General features: G+C 42.3%; 1 protein-coding gene across 1 annotated transcript in view; it reads left to right on the forward strand.

Moving 5' to 3' along the window:
* Window positions 1-3,667: 3,667 nt before the first annotated feature.
* LOC137666043 (5'-AMP-activated protein kinase subunit gamma-2-like) overlaps window positions 3,668-22,182 on the forward strand; it is an 81,861-nt gene continuing 63,346 nt past the window's right edge. The window contains exon 1 of the mRNA XM_068405622.1: window positions 3,668-3,840. Coding sequence (XP_068261723.1) covers window positions 3,742-3,840 — 99 coding nt within the window. The 5' untranslated portion in view covers window positions 3,668-3,741. The remainder of the gene's footprint in view (window positions 3,841-22,182) is intronic.

The raw sequence follows: 22,182 nt of genomic DNA on the forward strand, positions 1-22,182 counted from the left end.
GAGGGAAAGTCCTGTGACGGGGTGTAGGCCAAAATGCACGTGCTACTTCTGCTGAGTTACAGGTATGGCTTGGTTGTGGGGAGCACTTAGGTGGTATTAGGGGGAGGTAACATGTGGCTGGTGTGTTTGAGTCCTCTTCTGCTTTCCTTCCCTGAGGGTGCAGGAAACCTCTAAGTACTTAGGGTGATATTCCTAGCAGTATTTTGGTACCCATTTGTCTGTGAAATTAGTAATTTAGGTGCTTACATGCCTCTGAAAACACAGTTGTTAGGAGTCAAATTGACAGGATTTAACATGGAAAAAATAATTTTAACTCCTGTTAAAAGTATTTACAATGTTACTTGTTCATATGATGGCTGCATTTGTCCCTGAAAGATAAAAAAGAAGGAGGATAAAAAGATGATGCCTTACTGTCTGAAACAATTGGTGATTCCTTTATTTTATAGCAGGGTCTTATTAATGCTTGACTTTATGGGGCGTCAAGCTCTTGAAATCTAGCAGCTGTAGGAGGATTTTGGCTTTGTTTTTTTTTTAAATGTGTCTCTAATCCTCAGAGCTACAATGAAAAGTTTCAAAATATGACTGGAGTATCAAAGGTCATATTTGGGATCTTACATGATCAGAGGAGAAAAATAAGAATAACCCCACATTGTGGTATTATTAAAGTTATAAATATGATTAAGGCAATATCATGGCGGGGGGGGAAGGCTGATTCATGGGTGTTTTTTAGGTTTAGGAGTTTGGTCATACTGCCTTTATGTTACTTCCTGAAACTTGTTTTACATTATCACAGAATCACAGAATCAACCAGGTTGGAAGAGACCTCTGGAATCATCGAGTCCAACCGTTGCCCTGACACCACCCTGTCAACTAGACCATGGCACTAAGTGCCATGTCCAGTCTTTTCTTAAACACATCCAGAGATGGTGACTCCACCACCTCCCTGGGCAGCCCGTTCCAATGTCTAATGACCCTTTCTGAGAAGGAATTCTTCCTAATGTCCAACCTGAACCTGCCCTGGCAAAGCTTGAGGCTGTGTCCTCTTGTCCTAGCGCTAGTTGCCTGGGAGAAGAGGCCGACTCCCACTCCGCTACAACCTCCCTTCAGGTAGTTGTAGACTGCAATAAGGTCGAAATTATCCACCATTATTTGTATAAATACCCTACAAGAAGAAAAGGAATTAATTTAGATTTAAAATACTAAGTGTGGAAAATAAATTATAATATTGGAGGAAACAATTCAGCATAAATAAGGGAATGGATTTTATATATGGTAGATTTTATTCCACCTAAAATGTTTGTTAATTTAATAAAGAACAGCCAGGAGATCTGCTTACTTATAATACGTAGTACTAAAATCCTTCTAAAGAAATTCTACCTCTTTTTCTCTTATTTTTTAACTTTCAAGACCATACTAGCAATGAAAAATGTCATGACAGTTTTTTTCATAGACATCTTTATTAGTAATTTTCTCACTTGTTGGTTCCAGGGGTCAATCCTTGTTCCCATATCCCTTGGCAGCAGCACTTTGTTGGCAGAAGAGTTTATATAAAAGTTGGGGGAAAGCGTGTTACAGACCCGGCTCCTCTTTTTCGGGGGGACTCCCAGGCTGCCCCAGGCACCGTTTACTGTCTGGGGGATTCTGCTTCCTCCGTCTATGTGCCGTTAATATCCCTTTCTGATCCAGTGACGATGTTGTTAACCCCTGCGGTCTCATTTCTGGATCTGTTTCCTTCTGTGACATCCTGTAGGAACCTATAGGACAGTTATATATAACATTAAGGAAGAGGGTTCGTATTTTTATTTGATTCTGTATGGTTTTAGAGAAGTGGCTACAGGCTTTATACCTGACTTAGCTTTGAATCTCTTAAATCCTGAGACTTCCTTAAGGGGGGAAATAAATCTGAATTCTTGTATTTCTTGAAGATACTCATGGCAATCCTATATTTTTTCAGAAGATAAGAGGATTTTCATGGAAAGCACTTCTTCTCCCCTCAATGCTTATAAAGCACTCGTTTATAGAATCCCATCAGATTTGATAGAAGTAATTATGGTGTAGACTCTGTGAATACCTGTGTGCACAGCTTGGAACCCAGTGAAAATTTGTGTTTAAATGACGTGATCAAAGGTTAGTGGCTGTACTGGGCTTGGTCTAATTGTCAAATTCAGACGGTGTAAAACGGTGCAGAGATTGTCAAGGGAAGGAGAGTCACTTCTAAAACAAAACCTCATATTTTGATCCAGAATGTATGTTTCTATGTGTATGAAAACCGCTCGCTGTTTTAAGGCAAAGACATCTCTCTCTCATTGCTGTCCAAGAACCTCAGCCCTGAGAGCCTGCCTGGCAGCAGGGGTGGCATTGGCATGGGTTTGCTCCGTACCTGCATGGGTTTGCTCTGTACCTGCAACCCAGCGCGCTCCCAACCACCAGCAACCGGCGCAGCCACAGGTGAAGTGAGTTTTGAAAGCTTTTAATTTTCTGATGCTCTGTAACGCCAAAACCGTTTGCCCGTGAGGCGCGAGCTGCCTCTTTTCGCTCGGCTGAACTGGCATTCGCGTTGGAAAGCTTTTTGGAAGGAGGGAGTGGGAAAAACTTATGCTCAAGAGTGGACTGGGGCCCTCCGAGGCTTGGCCCAGGTTCCCTGGCAGCAGGAGGGAGGGCAGCCCGGTGGCTTTGCCCAGCGGGGCTGAGCCTGGCAGGGGCGCGGGGCTGGGGCCATTGCAGCCGCCGGGCTGGGCTGTGCAACGCCGGGTTGCGCAAGGGAGCTGCTGCGGGGCGGGCAGGGGCTGCTGCGGGGGAACAACCCTCTTGGGGGCACGGCACGGGGAGGGAGGCGAGGAGGGAGCCTGGCCGGGAGGGGAGGGAGGGAGCCGCGCCGCCTTGGTGCGGTTTTGGCAAGGTGAAAGCCAGCCTTTCCGCCCACCGCCGTGCTGCAGCAGCCCGGGGGATGCGGGCACGGCCCCAGCTCCTCTCCCCCCCCCGTCCCGCCGAAGGGCCCGGCAGGGCGGCCCGGGGGGAGGCGGCCGGGCTGCGGCGCGCCCCGCACCCGCGGAGGGCCGCGGAGCTGGGAAAGCTGCGTTGTGCTGGCTTTGCACTGCCTGGGGAGCCGGCCGGGCTGTGGGCAGCGCCCGGCACCACCTCCCGCCCCGGCCCGGCTCCCCGCGGGGCTCCGCTCCCCGCGGGACATCCGCGCTCGCTCCGCGGCCCGGTCCGGCCCCCCCGCCGCCGCCGCTCTGACAGGAGCCTCGGCCCGAGCGCCTTCCCCTTTTCGTTTTTTTTGTGGCGTTTCGGTGTTTTTTTTTCCTCTCTCTTGCGGGGAGAGTGCGGCCGGGCTGGGCGAGGGGAAGGAAACTTTCTCACCCCCCCAGGATGCTCCGGATATTTTTCAAAGGGCGGAAGAGTGAGAAAGCGAGCAGCGTTTGTAAGGGCATCTCATGCTCTTGAGAAGGTCCCCCCTGACACCTCGCTGCTGGGATTAAAGGCCGGAGCTGGAGAAACTCCTCCCCTTCCCTCTGCTTCTCCCATCCTCCCCTGTCCCCCAGTCCCGTCCCCCCCCCCCCCTCCCCCCCCCCCCCCCCCCCCCCCCCCCCTTTCCTAAGGCCATTTAAAAAAAAAAAAACAGAAAGAAAAAATAAAATAAGGAGCCTGGAGTAACTGCGGCCGGTGGGACGGTGGGGAGAGGTGGCAGAGGAGCCTCTCCCCCTCCGGATCCATCGCCCAACACCACGCCTGGGTGAAGGGATGGGAAGCACTGCCATGGACAAGAAGAAAGATGCCTCCGGCAGCAGCAGCAAGAAAAGCTCCAGCCAGAAAAAACTCATGTTGCGAGTGCACATCCCCGTAAGTGGCTCCTCGCTCTTCCTCCCCTTCGGCAGCTGGCGTGGCTTGGGCGCTGGGACATGTTTTTCTCTGCGGTGTAGCGCAGCAAAAGGCAGCGAGGTGTTTCCTGCCGCTGAGGTCTGGAGTTTGGGGGCTGCGGGGTGCATCCGCTGCAACAGGCAAGTCCTCCCCATCTGGGGTGGGCTGGAGCATGGGGGGCTCCCCTGGGCTCTGCAGCGCGGGGAGCTCAGGGTGCGGTGTCCGTGGGTCGGAGGAGCGAGGATCACTCCGGCTGCACCACTGCCCTAGGCTGTGGGTTTGGGTCACTATGTCTCATCCAGTTCACACGCAGTACGGTTTAGCGAAAGGTCTGTTCACCCCCAAATGCTGGTCTCAACATCCCCAGGCTTGGCTCTGGGAACTGTCCGATCCTCCTGGCTGAATCAGAGTGTTTAATCTGACTCTTTCCTCTCTCAAGACGAATCCACATCTGAGTTTCCCAGGGCTGGGGAAGCCAGAGCTCGCTCACATTTGGACACAGGCATCTGTTTATTGCCGAAAGAGCAGGAACAGTTGTATTGCCATGGTGGAGCAGAGTAGTGAGCCATGCAGTCTGTTGACTGACTCTGTTGTTTTGTATGTTCACATTATAAAGAAACATGTAAGAAACTATAGTATATGGATACAGAATAACCTCAGACCAAAAGTTTCTGTTACCAGTGAGTAGTAGAAGGCTGGCTCCTCCGTCTTCAGAGTTTACATGCCTTTCAAAACTTTAATTATTGTTTTCATTTACTATTAGGACGTTCTTGTTATCTATGTAACTATTTAGTTTTTTATTCTCAGTCCCCATGTGCTTTTGGTTTCAGTGTTTCTGGCAAGAAATGACAGAGTCCCTGTACCTTTTTATGTGCAATCTGTTGTTTGTTGTTTTGTTTTATTTTTAAATCTCATTATATAGAAGTGGGAAACAGTCCTACATATGTCTCTGCCAGGCCACCAGGAAGCAAAAAGGTATATCTGGTTTGAAGTTTTTCCTTTGTTTTAGGGTAGAATAAGAAGTCAAGGCAAATTTATTAGGTGTCTTGAGTGTGTGGAATAAAATGGAGGAGAAATACATGTCTCTCCTGCAGATTTCATTTCTCTCTGGAGAGGAATGCAAGCCCAGGAGCCTAAGCCAAACTTCTGGAGCTCTGAGTGCATTCAGTACTAGGAGAAAAGGGTCTGTTTCTGCTAACACGGGTGTTGCCTATGCAGTTGTGACTGGAGTTTTTAGGCAATAATCTTTGCCATGTTACCAGTAGTACTTCACAATAGGGATGTAAACTACCAGGAAGATAAAATATACCATGCCAAAGCGCCACTCACCCTGTGCACCTTATTCCTTTCCACCCTGCCTGCTGCATTGCTTCTGCCATCTCTTTCCATAGCCCCCCACCTCTGACTCAGTCTAGCCGGGAACTTCTGTGCAGCTGGATCTCCACTTCTGCTCCAAGAAGCTGCATTTTCTGCCTGCTGAAGAGCCACAGGTAGCTTGGGAGAAACTGCGGTTGCTGCAGGATTTTACAGGATCCATCTGGTGCTTTTGAAATATCTTCTGACCACCAGATAACTCTGACCACACCTGTACTTACAGCAGTTTTTGGTTGTGAAGCTAAGGTGGAAAAAGTGCCTAAATAACTTGTTCACACTTAAGAATTATTGACAGAGGAAGACTGATGCTTTTTCCTTCTTGCCTTCCTAAGCCCATAGACAACCTTTCATGAGTGTTGCCTTGATTCTGTCTTGGATGGGACATCATTAGTAGTGGGACATAATTTTTCATGTTCATTAATGTCTTGTCTTCTTTGCTATGCAGTTTGTCACCTGGGTAGTGGTAGTTGTTCAGATACAAGCCTGCAAATGCCTGATATTGCACTGAAGTCGACATGAGTTTTATTGTTCACCCAGTTGGAAGCAATTCAAGATTTGGTAATGAGATAACACCTTCCATCCCTCCTTTCCATCCCCCAAATATGATCCTTCTGTTCCATTCTGCGTCATTCTAGCATTCCTGAAATGGACTATTGGGGTCAGGATCTTTCAGGTTGTACTCTCATTTTTGGTGTTTTTTTGTTATCTGGCAGAGTTTAAATATGACTGTGCTATAAGAAAGAACATTTTTCTCATTCTTCTAATTTGACAGTGGAATCTGCATTTGAAAAGATCCATTTAGACTGTTTTTTTTTCTCTTTCATAACGTTTCCTTGGCTGTTGTTTTGAAGCATCATTCCTATTATTTCAGTGGCGCCTGTCAGTGTAGCTGTAGTTGTCAAGGGAGCTTTCACCAGACAGTAATTTTTATTTAGTTCATCCTCTTCTTTGTTTTGCTGTGAGATCATGTTTATTGCTGAGACATGTAATTCTTGCTCATTGAGATCTTCAAATTAGGAACAAGAGAAGGACTAACAAGGTCTGAGTAGGAGGGGAGAGAGGAGTCAGTTCTGAAAGAGAAAGCAGTGGGACAGAAAGGTACTGTTGTGATGTTGCAGGCTACCCTGAAACATATTTATTAGTCACGTAGAAATGCTAACTGAAAAAGTAAGAAAGACAAATATTGTGCAAAAAAAAAAGAATAAAGTAAAATATGCTACAATTAGGTTAGAGGGTTGTGGAATAATGGGCATATCTGAAAAGAAAGTTATATGCTTTTCTTCCCTCTCCCACATATTTTTATTTGTTGGGTTTGCTTGTGACAGTGGAAAAAAAATGGATCAATTTAAAAAAGCTGGTTTTGTGTCTTGCAGCACTCCAGGGCATTTCTCAGGTACAACTTTCTCAAGCAAGAACAAGACATGATAAAAAAAGTCTGGAAACACTCTGTTTTCACCTTCTTTCTGTGCTCAGTCTCCTTTGGCACAAGTGGGTGGTGCCCTGCCCTTGCTTCTGGGAATAGCGGTAGACCTCTAGGTTCCTGCCAGTTGGGTTTCCAAGCTGCTCTCAACTTGTCGTTCAGTAGCCAAAAGGTGGGGGCCACTGTATTCTGTTAGCATGGCAGGTAAGTGTTTGCTAAATTGCTGGACTGATTGAACGACTTTTTGATTTGTTTGGTTGTTGTTTTCTTTGCAAATACACAGCTGATTAACAAACTAGTAGTTTAGGTGGACCATAATATAATTGCAGGAGCCTTTGTAACGTAGAGGTCATACCAACCTCCGTCTTTCCCAGCAGGACGTTCTGAAGTCTTGAAATTGGAGATGCCTAACTGGAAATTTCTGGTCCAGATATCTTTGAAAGCTGCTACAGATTTAAATAGAAACCTTTGCTCTCTAGGTGCATCACATCTGTAATATGAAGACATTAGCGTTATAAAATTGCTTTTTAAGCCATTAGAAGTTAATGCTTGCACATTGCTTCGAACATTTTAAAAAGTCTATTCTAAGTCGGGATGCAATTGTCTGCTGAGTAGGAGCTCACAGCAGCGAGATCAGCATGTTCTTTTGTCGTCTTGCAAAATTGATCTGTTCTAATGTTAATGTCACCATTGTAATCCCATGTTCCTGCAAAAAAGAGAAGAGGTTCTGCTCTTGCTTACTTTGAATTTCATCTGGGATAATTCAGTCGGTGCCAGCAAAGTTTTGTTGTATTTACACTAGCGCAGCTGAGGGCTGAACCTGTCTCAAGAGCTTCACCATGGCAAGTGCCAAGCACCTGCTGCTCCCAGAGGTGGGAATTGCAGAACCTTGGCACTTCCTTGGATTTTTCCCAAATACATCATATGGTGACTTTTTATTTAAAAGAACAAGAAGATTTTTTTCACAAAAAGAACAAAAATAACATCTGGAAATTAATATGAAAATATCTTTCAGTTCAGTGAAGTGGCTGTTGCCTCAGGTACTTCAGCCCTGACAGCAGAGTTGATGCACTAGAAGGATGCTCTTGGAGATCACGATCCTTTATTTTCAATGTCACACAAACAAACATCTCTGCACACTTTCTCCCATTTCTTTGTCAACCTCTATGATTTTGAACAGACTCCTCAATGTGCAAATTTATTGCTGTTGCCAGGCCTCTTGTTGTGTTGGGATGCCAAGCTGAAACATCAGATGGCTTAAATATTTCTAACCCGATAGATGACAGTGATGTTCTGACAGCTAGTGTTGGCTCAGGCTCTGCCCCTCCATCTTGCTTTACACACTTGCAAAGTCATTAATGGCTGCATGCCTAATAAATCACTGTGAAATCACTTTTGTTCTGTCATGAGTTTTGCAGAGTGCTTCTTGTCTCCTGATCATTGCTGGGTGGGCTGATGGAGACAGCACTTCAGTCTAAGGATCACTTTAGAAAGCTGCAGATGAGGAATAAGCTAGTCAATTCTTTCAAAGGAGATGAGGGAATCAGCTTCCAGTGTGATCTAGGAATGAAAAAAAATGTTTGCTTTCTTGGGAAAAGGAGGAGAGGGGAGAGGGAGACAGAGGAGAGAAATGTTTCCTTAAAACTAAATCTGCAACTGTCCTCCCCCTTGCTCTCATAGGGCAGCCTCTGAGTTATCCTGAGCCTCTGTGGCCTTGAAGTTTAAATTTGGATTCCTCCCTAAAGCGCTGATATATTAAGGATCTGAAAGGGCAAGAGGTATTTGCTCAGGAACTTTGAGACTGCATTTTGAATCTATCTGAAGGAAAAAAAGAAAGGATTCATGTTTGCAATCATAATAGCTGCCACTGTAATTAAAGCAGCTCTTAGTCTTTCTGGTTTTAAAGCATAACACAAACTGATTTTCAGCTTATTGAAAAGTACTGCTTCTTTAAAACATCACTTTTCCTGTTAGGAGATTTTGCTCCGAAATAGTCTCATCCAACTTCCTTTGTTTATACCTGTGAGGACTGTGAGCTCAGAGGAATGTGAATTTCCTTGGAGGAATAAGTCATGAACGTGGAAGAAACCTCACAGAAATGTGCACGGTGAGAGTCTTGGCCTCCTGGAAGGCTACTTACACTGTGCTGGTATTGGGAATCACTGAAACAGAAGAAAATGTCATGCTCCTAGAGGGATCAGGAGTAGAGTGGAAAGTAGTGATCTCCACCTGGGAGGTTCCAGTGCCTGTTCACAGACCTGCAAGGTTAAACCCATGCCCAGTTTCACCTGGGCACCACATTGCATTCAAGGGAGCTGCTCAGATGTGACTGAAAGCAGAATTTGACCTCGAAGACAGGATTCAACAATCATTTTGTTGATGATCTATGGACAGTCATGTGCTGGCTTGGCAGGTCTGATGGGAGTAGAAAGGAGCCAAAACTGTGTCAGCATGGCTGTTGATAGACTAAATTAGGGATGTTCATGTTGAGTGAAGTACCACATATAATTCTTATCCCTTTGAAGAAGAGCTGAGTTTGTATCGAAAGGCACCCCATACATAGCGAATAGCGAAAGAGCAGAATTGGTTACAAGAGAAATGAAGCATCAAGATGACATCAGTAACAGACAGGAGGTGTCATAGAATATGTCTGCCTGGCATAGAAATAGCCCCTTTGTGGGCTACGTTACTCTAGACTGATCATCAGGCTTTGACAATTAGCCTGCTTTCAGGGCCTGATCTGGTTGCAGAGGACTGCTGTCTCAATTTTCTACTATTGTTTGCACTGTAGATGCACTGGAGAAAGTGTTATGGCCTAACAAATAGGGAGACTTATGCATGTCTTCAAAGACAAAAAGAAAAAGCAGCTTGAATGTGTCTTGAATGGAGTATGTTTTTGCTTCTGGAAAGGAGAACTTATGTATACACATGAATATAAAATACCATCAATAAAATATTATTGGTGGTTTGGTGATACAGTGTTATGCTACTGCTGAACTATTTCTTGTCCTAGCAGTGAGTCAGAACACTGGTGTATATGACAATTTCTGCTGCAGACTGATTTTTGCGTTTATTCTCTAGGTGTTTGCAGGAACTGGAGTATAACGCTTCAGTTTAGCGTTTGCCTCTGTAATACTGTCTCTTAAATTTCTTGCGTATACCTCCATATGAAATCTTTAAAGCATGAAAGCATTATTTATGCAGTAGAGAACCAAAACATAACATGGTACTTCAGTTTTTGACATTGAGGATTCATAGAGTCATAGAATCATAGAATCATTTTAGTTGGAAAAGACCTTTGAGATCATCAAGTCCAACCATTAACCCAGCACTGCCAAGTCCGCCACTAAACCATGTCCCTAAGCACCACATCTACACGGCTTTTAAATACCTTCAGGGGTGGTGACTCCACCACTTCCCTGGGCAGCCTGTTCAAATGCTTGACAGCCCATTCAGTGAAGAATTTTTCCCTGATATCCAATCTAAACCTCCCCTGGTGCAGCTTGAAGCCATTTCCGCTTGTCCTCGTGCTTGTTGCTTGGGAGAAGAGACCAACACCCACCTTGCTAGGGTCCTTTAAATTTTCATATAATTTAGCATGACAGTAAATTACATTATGTAAGTGTGACTTAGTGGGATGCATAACAAATGCATTGTAGTATGTGTTTTATGGTTGTCATTTATATCAGACACTGTGATTCTTCAGACCCTGTGGTCATTATTGCAAAGGGTGCCTGTGACCTTCTGCTCCAAAACCAGAACCTGTGTCATAAGCTGAAGACTTAATCTATTTTTTCAACCAGGGTTAGAGAGCTCTATGCCTTTTTTAAGTTGCTGGAAAACACATTCATAGATCTGGAGTTTCATTAGGAGGAAGTGTGTGCATTATAAGCATTATCTGCTGTGTTATGAAGCCTTTATCATCATTTATTCACAACAGGCATTGTGCAGTTTTCAGTCATCTTTTTTTCATGTCAGTAATGCTGCTGGAACAATGAAAATAAGAAAATACTCTGCTTTTGCAAGCTGAAGAAAGAAAAGCTGAGTGGTTGGGGTGCTGGCTTACAGCACTACAAAACACAGGATTTTCCTTCTCAGTTGTCGACTTACTAGTGGTGTTTTGTGAATCACTGAAGTTTGGATCTCATTTGTGGAAGCTACGTGCCTGTTGATTCCTTTAAAAAAGTTTGGAAACATGGTTTCTGAGGAATTAGAGACATCAGTACTTGGTGAGCTAGAGCACGTCTAAAATTTGATCCAAGCATGAAGAAACGTTGCAATGAAGACAGGCTCTCCATAGGAAAGGTGTAGTTGTAAGAATGTGACGGACTAAACAGGTGCCGTGTCTAGTGGAAGAAATGGATTGTTACCTGCATGCCACATATTTTGAACGGGCTTTACATGGAAATCAGGAAAGACCCTGGAATTACGCACAGAATCCTGAAGTGTATCACAATGACTCTATTTTTGCAACCTAGCCATAATCTTTGACAAGTTTCCACAGATTCAGGACTGTTCTATGCCTTTAAATAGTTGTGCATTTAATATGTTTGCTAAGCCTGTGTTGTCTTGCTTTTGGTGATGTGGCCTTGTCCTGGTTTTGTGGGGATAAAATTTATAGAATCGAGTTTCTGTTAGATTTTGTCTCAGTTTGTGGCCAGCCGTGGTATGGTGATCAAGGCCATTGGCCGTTGAATCCAGGGCACCTGACCCAAGCTGGTCCACATGTGTATTCTGTAACATTAACGTCAGGTTCACTATAAAAGGGAAAGATTGCTGGGGAGGGGTGGGGCTCTTTTTGCACTGCTCTCTTCTCCACTTCCTCTTTCTCCTTCTTCTCCTCAACAATTGTTCTCCTCGGAGCAAATTGCCACCACTCTATGAGCTAAGTATAATTTTGAGTGTTTTGTGTTAGCATTGATATTGGTTTTCCTTATTTTATTAAATCTGTTTAAATTTTAACCCATGAGTCTCCCTTGTTTTCCCAATTCCCATTTCGATTGGGGAAGGGACATTGGGTGATAGAACAACTGCTTATTGTTTAGCCTTGGGTGTGGGCTAAATGAAGACAGGCCTTTAAAAAGTGTAACTGCTAATAAGTGGTTTTACAGAATCATGGAGTAGTTGAGGTTGGAAGAGACTGCTGGAGATTATCTAGTCTAGTTCTCCTGCTGACCTGTGGTCAGCTAGAGCAGGTTGCTCAGGATTGTGTCCCATCAGATTTTTAATATCTCCAAGGATGGAGACTGCACAACTTCATTGTACTCTGAAGGTATGCATTTGGGCAAGTGAAAGCTCATTGAGACTAAATATTGTTCAGCCACTACTCAGGCACATTGAATTTAACTCCACAATTGGTTGGATCTTGTTCCAAAAGCATAGTATCAATCTGAGGAATGAAAGTGGATTTGGCCGTGTAGTGTAGAGACTTCTGGGAAAAGCATGCTCTGAGGTGGGTGTAGAAACTGGACGCAATGATCCTAACAAGGCACGTGGAAGAAGGGGACAGTAAGGAAGAGATAAAAAAAGGTGCTTAGTCAGTGTTATCAGAACATGTATGGGAGCCTGCCAGCTTCTCAGTAGAGGATTGCATCTTCTGGAATGTGGTTTTCATCATGCATTGTAATTCCTTTTGCATAACTTAATTAGAGGGGGATTTGCTGTTACTGAGTATTAATCATGGCTTCTGAGTTGGGAGTGTGATCTAAACCAAGAGGCATGAGGAAAGACAGTTCAGAGATAAAAGCACTAAATCATCACCTGGCTATGTGAATCTCTATCTGCTCTACTGTGTGAGGTTGGACAGAGGAGAGTCCTTGATAAAAGCTTTGCATTGATGAATGGCTGAAGCTTGAGGTCCACAAAGAATATTCCACATGTAAAGTACAAAAGAATAATCGCTTTTGTTTCACCTTTTTATTGTTTTAACGTGGTGGGTGGTAAACTACGATCTACTTTTAACTTATCACTGTGCCACATTGAAATACTGAAACATCTTATGGGATGTTCTTTCCATCCATGACTGAATGCTGTTGAGCTAGATGTCTATGCATGCATAAGGATACGTACGTTAGTAAAGACAAAATCTCTGAAGTATTTAAAGCCTTGATAGATGTTAAAGACTGGAAGTGAGTGAGAAGAAACAATGTTGTCCCTGCAGTACTGATAATCAAGTAGATGGTTGAATTTTAAGCAACTTGCTCCATGTTGTACAGGAGTGTGACCGTTGGACTCATGAAGTCTTGAGACCTAGTTCACTTATCTTAACAATGAGCTGCTTCTTCTCCCTATGGTATTTGTCCCATAAGGATCCGTGTACAAGCTCAGTCTAAGTCAGCAGTGACAGAAAGTATTTTTCCTTTTGCTTTTTGAAGATACATGTGAAGTGAAAGGATTCCAGCCTAATGTCTAGAGACAGTCGTGCCATGTCCTAAAACAACCCTGTTAGGACTCTCTTGGCAGTCTGATCAGGAAGACCAAGGACTGAGGATATTAGATAAATTATAGGAGACTATATTAACTTCCAGCATCAAAAGTGGTACCTCAGCTAATTATCACACCCTCCATGTGGGTCATGTTGTTGAAAGTTGTGAAATGTGTGTGTGTTTTTTGGTTTTTTTTTTTTTTTTAATTGGTGAATATCTGGTGGCACATCAGCTCTAGAGCTCTTGAAAAAAGGCATCTGCAGCCTTTTAGCATGTAGTCATCTATACACTCAAGCAGATGGGGTTTGGGACATCCAAAACAGCACTTTACCAGCCATGTTCAACCCACAGCACCCTGCAAAGAGTTTGCAGGCATCGTGTCTCCATTCCTGCACTCCACTGACTTTTCCTTCCAGTTGCTGGAGCTGGGCATTCCCCAGTACTTCTGCCAGCTAGTGCAGGAGAGAGAATACCAGCATGGTCTCAACACTGTTCTTCTTGGATACTCCTTCCACTAGTGTTAGATCAGCTCTACATTTTTATGGGAAAACGGAGAGCTTCTGCCGTCTGAAATGTTGAGCCAACGTTATTCATAAACATAAGATTTATAGCCTGAAATGAATGGGAAGTAGAAGATGTTACTCAGCTGTTCTCTTTGCCCTTTTATTTAGCTAGTTGATGTTACAGGTAAATACTAATTTAATAGACTTCTTTTAGTTGGGTGAGGATTAATTATACATTTTTCTTATAGTTTTTATGTTTTTGAGAATCACTGTATGCACTCTAAGCTATGCAGAGGCAGGAAGGTACATGCCAGCATTTTTCTTTATAAAGTAACACCAGTAATTCAAAAACTGCGATTACTTCGATTCTTTTTTCCGTATTATGTACTTAAAGAGTTCTGTCTCCTTCCATTGTGGCAGACCTGTGGAGGCATCATCAGTTGGCATGCAAAAGTTGCTGTTAAATGAACTCTTCTGATTTTCAGCTGTAAAACACTGAAGACCGTAAACAACGAAACCTGCCTTATTTAGCCATGGGCAGTAGTGGGCTAGTCTCCATTACTTAGTAAGACAAGAACGTTTTTCACCCAGTATTCATCAGCTGTCCTGGTGGACCTCAACCAATAGTTACCAAGGCAAAGCAAGCTGCTGTTCCCCAGTTTGGCTTTATTAACAGACTATGTGCATCCTCCTATCCCACCACAATGCTGAATAAAACACGTTGCTTTACAATGCCTTCTTAGCTAGCCAACATGTTTTACTTTCATGGTGTATATTGTCAGATAAAAAAAGTGAGTGGCAATGTGGTAAGCCTTGGTGACTCGTTCACTTTTGATGTCCATCTGTCTATAATCTGAGATCCAAAAATCTGAGAACAACAGATGACTCAAGTTTACTTGAAATGCCATTCACAATATTAATCCTTGAGGAAAAAAAAATAGGTGCTAAGCAGCCTAGTAGTTCAGAGAGATGGGATTTTGAAAAGAATTTAGGCACTTTAAGTCCTTTTGCAGTGTTTGAAGATCCTACTAGTCCACCTGCATCAGGATGTCCTTAAATACACTTGAAAATCAAGCTTTATATCTTTCAAGCTTCCAAGATGCCATTCTTCCCCTTCTGCTCTTTATATCTGTATTATAAAACAGGAGCTGATTTTCCTACTTTTCCACTCCCAATAACATTCTCTTGCACCTGATAGCTAAAATGGAAAAAAAAAAATCAAAAAGCCCGAGTCAGAAGCTTGGTTTTTATGGAACAGAGATTGAAAGTCATACCAGGAAGTAATTTGGGAAGAGATAAACAGCAGCTGTTCTCTTGATGATAAAGACTGAAACTAATACTGATACGTAGTGCAGGACAGTCTGTTGTGACACACGCTAAAGTCTATGTTCAACCTTATGTTTGACTGAGAGTGACCAACAATTGCATGATAAAAACTTCAGAAAGAAATTTCTTTTCTACTCCCTTCAACATTTCCATGTAACTTGAGAAAAAGCTGCACATTTACAATTTGAGAGGATTTTTTTTTTTTTACCTGCATAAACTTTTAAAATGTGTTGTGAGCTACTGTAGGCATTTAATGTGTTTATATTTACTGTGGATATTTATAGCAAAATTACTATCAAATATAATTGTTTCAAAAGGAAAGATATATTTCACTGCCGTAATCTGCATATACTTTTTGTCAGAATGTGATGCAGAGGTGTTTGGGTTTAAAGGAATTTGGAGTTATTGGAATTTTTCCAAGTTGGTGTTGATATTGTTTTGTGGACTGCTGCTTGTTGAGGTCACTGGAGAGAGACAGGAGGACACAGGGGAGCTCCTCAGGTTGTGAGAAGCTTATGGGGTAACCAACTTTGAAATGTCTCTCTATATGTCAGTTGTAAAACAGGCTTTTAGCCTTGACTGTATTTGGGTGGAAGTAACTGAGGAAGAGGCACACATGTAAATAGCAAAGGCTGGTAATATCAATGTCAGGGATCAGTATATGGACTTTAATGGATGAGAGTTGGAACACACAGCCTGAACATCTGGGGACATGTATCCGGGGATCACCTCTTGGAGGAATGGTAAAATCTAATTTCTCTGGACTTTAGCAACAAAATGAGAGGAAATATTAGGTATTCACTCTAAGGAAACATCCATTTTCAGAGAAGATATTTCTAAGAGTTCATTTCCAGAGAGCAATAGGTACCTTTGATTATGTTGTATGGTCTTGAATGTTCTGTGCACTTGACTAGGTTAATTTAAAAAACATGTAAGGACACAAGTGCAGAGCCTGTGTGTGTGTGTGTGTATGAAGGGAAGCTGCCCCGTGTGCAGCTGTTTACTATAAACTGAATACATTCAGTGTGTATGTATAAGATGGCAAATCGCTTATGTTGCAGAGAAATGAACTGTGGTGGAAAATGCGATAGATATTTAATTATTTCAGAAAAAACCCACCACTTTATGAATATGCTTCTGCCTGATGTTAAAACATCTGGATTTAGTTTCTAGCTGTACTGAGATTATTTTCAATTTCATATCCTGTGTTTTAATGTCACTAAACAAACAGAACAACGAGCTGACTTTGTATCTTGACCTTTAGGCTGTTTTTATTTCTGATAGGGTTTGGATTTTTTTGGTTTACAAGACTAAGTAATTTAAAGTCCAATTACCTGAGTTATTGTGCTAAGAGATTAACGCATATTAATTTGAGTCCTGCTGTCCAAGATAGTTGTAACCAGGACTAACTTTCTTCTTCCTTGTCTCTGTCTGCTTCCCTGCATACGGCCGTTGCTGTAGAAGGCCTCCAAGTCATGTCATGTCAAATAACGCATGGTCTTCAGAGCTCACTGGGGGAGAGAAAAGCCTGGGAACAATGTGAACAGGCACAGCCAGCCACTTCCACTAATTGTTGATGTGGACGATGGAATACAAAAGCAGAAGGAGGGAGGGGGGGAATGGAAATGTGTCTTGGTGTGGAAATGACTGTGTAAAAACAAATATGCCTGGGCTTGCTCATCGGGAATGTGCACGTTGCACAGAACTCACACAACAGGAATCCTCTGCTTTAGTCTGCCCCTGCCAGATAATTTTAGGTGGTTTCTTTTTTTTTTATTCATTTACCTCTAGAGGCTTTCTTGGCTATTTGGGAATGTGGACTTCAGCAGCCATGAATTGGAAGAGGTAGTGGCAATTCACTGCTGAGCTAGCTTGAAATTATCTGTTTATTTTTGGTTCTAGTTATTTGGTATTGCCTGGATATTGGGAATGGGAAATTTAAATGAGTTAATTATTAATGTAACGTGCAAGTGGCATTTCAAAATATATTCTGCTGAAGTGGAGTTAAATATCTAAGTGACTCTCTTCCATACTGTGTCTTCTAACCCAAAGCAGGCTGAAGTGCTTTGCAGATCAATTATATAGAATAAATAAAACAGAATAAAATGACATATTTGGGGGATTTTAGCCGTAATGAGAACCAGATTTTCCTCTCAAGAACTGCTGTGCTGAAATATCTATGCTGTATTTTCTTTAAACTCTGAAAAAAATAAAGGTAAACACAGATGGAGGGATGAACATTTGGTAGGATGAGCCTCAAAATGGATCATTTATCCTATAGAATGGGATCTATACAAAATTATGAGCAATTGAAAACAAAGTTAGTAAAGTTAGTGAGATTCGTAAAGTAAAATGTGTAGATTTATGCTTTATTACACAGTAGAACTTTAGCTACACAGGGAAGCTACCAGCCCATGCTGGGATCCATTGTCCCCTGGAGATGAAAAGACTCTTTACATCAAGGAAACTGATAACACAAGTGATACACAGGGCACTTGCATGTTCATCTATGCCTGAAAGATCATCATGCTTATGCTGAAAGGTAGGTATTTCTGCTGTGAAATGCAACAGCTGCAATTAGTAATCAGCTCAATGCAACACAGTTGGTAAAAATCCAAGTGCTTACTTTATCTATTTACTAAATGAATCGCAAATGTCTAACTGAACCGAGAACTATTATGGAGGCAAGAGGTAAGGGAATAGCCAGCAGAAACACCAATTTGTTGATTATATGATGGACCTATCATTAGTAACTTGCTTATGCCAATGCAATTGCTTTTTCTCCAAAACAGATACTTGTTCCTACCAGGGCTAATTGATCTTGAAAAGCAATCTGAGTGTGTTTGAAATGGAAAATGATAATAGAGTTAAGGAAGATGGAAAACTATTTGCTGGTAGAAATATGACTGCTCATAGCGTTGCAGGAAAGTGAGAATGCAGAAAGATAGGATGGTTTATCCAAGGAGTTAGTTATCCCTTTTTAGTTAAAATTATGTAAATTCAGTGCTGTGAAAGTTATCACGAAGACAGCCCTGAAGACTGATCGTGGCTCAAAGTGCAAATCAAGTTCATCATATGAAATTCCTCACAACAGTCTGTTGTGGTGCTTCTGTTTTGCCAGGCAGGATTGGCCTTCCAGCAATTACCACTGAAGATATTTATCCTTGTAGTGTGGAAATCTGACTTCCTGGCACTGGGCTGGGAACATTTCACAGCGATCTCCTAAACATCTTTGCTGACTAAGACTGATTTGAGCATGTTTCCAAAAGATCTTAGTTTCTTTGTCTTCTCAGTCTTCCAGTTTTCACATCAGATTTCCCTTTATTTATGTGTTCCTATTTTTATAATCCTGTGATTTCTGAAAGCCACTGTAACCTCCACACAAATAATTTTAGCAGTATCTTCCCGGCCAAAAGCACTAGCTGCTATCTCTAGATACAGTTTCTAAAACCCACCACAATCACCACCACAAAAATAGGTCTCAGAGTTCCATGTTGGGTCTTTATGGAAAGGATTTTTAGTTTTGTTTACATCCCTGAGACGTGGGCAAACTTTAGGGATGAATATCAGGTTTTTCAGAGATTTTGATGACTTTGGCTGCCCAGGGGCGGGATATTTAATGCTAATGGGGGCTACAAGGTTCCTGCTGTTTCAGGGAGGATACCCACAATTAGCATTTTAGGTGATTTAAAGAATATTTTTTTTCCTTAAGTGACCTGTTCAGTGCAGAACAGGGAGAGGCTGAACCTGCTGAAAGAACATTTCCAGCTGTATGAGCTGCTCACCACTCCATATGCTGGGTGTGATTCTGGTGTTACTTGCCTTAGCGGGAATATTTTCGCTGTCATCACTGAAACCCCGTTCATCAGTGGGGCTGGAGCTGGAGGCAATGTTTCTGCACGAGACGAAAATGTTAAGATTTTGTTATGGCGCTCTGCAGGTTAGAGGGATGGGAGAAGGAACCACCTAAAGCTTGTGAGTGCATAAAGTATCAATGAGCGAAGTAGGGTGTCCTGGTAAATAACTTGTCAACGGATGCCAAAATACCAGTATTTTTTTTTTTTTCAATTTTGCAATAATTCCATTTGACAAACATCTCAGTTCCTTATGGATGTTCTGCTGAAAGCTTTCTCTCCTTGCAGACAACTTCTACAGTGCTTACTACAAGTCTTACCACATTTAACAGGAGTGTGCAAAATGCCTGATATAAGAGATCTGCGATGGAGATAGGAGAGTGAAACCAGGATAGAGTGGTAAATATGGCTAATGCTATGATTCACCCTCTCTGCTATTCTGATTGTGTTACAACTGTAATTCTGTAGCTGTGTTTTTTTTTCCAGCGGTCTAAATGGGGAGGCAGGTAAGAGCTTGAACTCGCTGTGAGCCAGAAAACCTAAAATATCTCTGTGAGTATTGGCAAGGTGCCCAGACCAGAATAAATACATTCAGCTTTTCGCTTTCACATCCCGCTTGTAGAGACAAAATATAAAAAGGCCAAACAGAATTCTGACAGACTGTATTTTGTTTAAATAGAGGCCTGGCAACTGCATGAGATCAAGAGAGAGTTATAAGGCTAAGTCCTGTGCTTTATATGGGTTTATAACAGTCATTTAAATAAAGTATGCCTTTGCGCACAGGCTGAGGATTTGTAAATTCAAACTGGTTTATGTATGTTTGCATAATATATGAGGGTTTTTGTGTGTAGTACATATATACTTGGCTAGATTTTTTTTTGTTGGAATCATCATGGTTGTTTAGTTAATGTTTTCTTTTCTGAACATCGTGTCAGAATTTATCATGATCTATTTAATAGAAAAAAAACACCTTTTATCTGTCCTGATTTGCACACAAGGCCAGTTCCGATAAAAGCTTGACTTTCCTGAGAAGCTTCCAGAAGTTCCAAGAAAGGTTCATTTCCATCCGGTAATTAATTAAAAATAGGCCTCAAGAAGTTTATATTTTTCTTTCTAGGATATTCTGTTATTCAGGCTTTTCAGCACTGCTGTCCATGAGTCTGACTGTGTGTCATTTTATGGAACTGCTCAGAAAAGTATCCGTGAGAGCAATAGAGGGACAGGACTTACCTCTGATGGCTGGAGCTGGGGTTCTTGGTTGGGCACATTGGTTGGGCTGCACAGAAGGTTATAACTTTGGGAAGGAAATTTAATGATATGTTCTGGCAATAGCCTTAACGTTTTCTCGCTCTTGACTTTTTCTTATTGGGAAATTACACGTAAAGCAACTGCAACTGGTGCAACACATTTATATATTTTATGTATAACTTCAAAGTAGAGCGAGTATGAATTTTCATCTTGGTTAAGTCTTTTCCAAGTATATATATTCATTAAGCTGACTGTAGAAATTCAGTCAAACATAAACTCAGCTATTGCTGGTGATTCATTAACAGATTCATTTAAAACTTTGTCCAAAGCTTTAGTTTCTGAATCAGGTCATGAATGTCTCATTTCCTCACCAGTCCAAAAATACACAGTCAGTTTGGTGCTTAGAGCCAAGTCTAGCCAGACTGTGAGCAACAGTATAACCTCCTAACCACAAGCTTGCTTTATCTTGGATCCAGCTGTGCTTCTGCTTCCACGAGTCAGGACTGTAGAGGAAGAGGATATCCTTGTAGTATGAAACACGGCAGTCTTGACCCTACCACCCTGAAGGCTTCTTTCTTGATCTTGAGGGGAGCATGTAGCCCAAACCAAGCGCTTGCTCCACTGACTTTTTGGCAGTTAATTAATTGGCTGGGTACAGAGTATGTGGAGTAAGCTCTGGAACTGATACAAACCTTCTCATATGAAAAGCTCTGAAGCGCTTTAGAAGTTATGTCTTGCCATATATGACTGACATGTAAATAGCTCTGGGACAGAGATCACTAGGTGTTTCACTGGTGCTTAGCAGTACTAGAAAAATTTATGCAGGACTTCAAGAAAATTACTTCATCTGGAATATCTGATAGGGAGGACTTTGCTTTATTCACCAAAAAATGCAATGTGTGGAACTGAGTTTGGAGTCAAAATTCGTTTTCTAAAGGAAAGTGTTGAGATCTTGAATGGACACAAGTGGATTACTTCTCTGTGTCTAGTGAAAAACATGGTTTTGTTCATTCCATGTAAACTCAAGTGCCTCTGTAGCACTTTGCCTGCCTGCACTGGCCTTGCTTTGGAGGGGTTCCTAGTGAACCAAGTAATATCCATGCCCTAATTACTCTGAATCTGAAATGTAAAATGTCACCAATCATCGGACTGTCAATTCTTGGCTATGTGCAAGATCCTGATATTCCCCAATCTCATCTTGTTATCCATATGCTATTCAGTTTATCCTCTGTAGATCAGAGCTCTTATCCAGACAAGTGTACCCTCTAATGTCAACCTTCTGTGCACTCAAGTTTTCACTTACACCTTAAACACAGGGAAACCTGCTTTATTTGAACTTGCCAAAGAAGTGGACTCTTGGAGGATATCCAGGTTTTTATTGTCCAAGTGTTTGTTTTAAAACTCTCCTAAAAAGAAAGCCTGGTGAGAGAGCCAACATAACGTAATAACCACATGCACTGCCCTCTTCCATCTCCTTCCTTCTGCAACTGTCTAAATGTTTAGGAGAAATGGTTCAGTTAATAATACCCATGTTGCTGTGGAAGTATCATTATTTCCAATGTAAAGCTTGGAAAGCAAGAATATAAACAGTAACTTGCCCAAGTTTACAGCATGCTGGAAAGAGGAGTTCAATGGCTCCCTAGTCTTGTACGTTAGCTAAAAAAACCCATCACGCTTAAAGCCAGCCTGTTCTAGGTAATTCAGCACTGGCAGATGTGTTGGCCCGCTCTACTCCTGATTCTGCACTGACTGTATGGAACTTTTCGTATATAAGAGCAACTGTAATGAGGCTCCCTTTGGCCTCAGGAGTTTACCTATAATGAGGTCTGTTGCCAGACTCCTGTGTAAATAGATTTACTGCCTTCAGTTGTAGCTCAAGTCAATTTGACCCAGTTGAGGAAGAATCAGACAGCACCGTGAGCCTATGGCTCCCAATAAAACATCCCTTCTCTGCCATTCATTGTTAAGGCTGATGGAAATCAGCCAGCGTTAAATAAGGGGTGGGAAAGTATAGCCTTGCTTAAACTGAGTACAGCTGCTGTTTTGTTACGTGAGTTGTGTGCAAGGGCAGGCAGTGTTCTGGCATGCTCTTGGCTCCATAAAAGCACTGTTGAGGGAGCAGGGGAAGTTACTCCCACTATATTAAAAGACAGGTCACCAGGCTCCCAAAGTTA

The sequence above is a fragment of the Nyctibius grandis genome, chromosome 7 (assembly GCF_013368605.1).
Source record: "Nyctibius grandis isolate bNycGra1 chromosome 7, bNycGra1.pri, whole genome shotgun sequence".
NCBI lineage: Eukaryota > Metazoa > Chordata > Aves > Nyctibiiformes > Nyctibiidae > Nyctibius > Nyctibius grandis.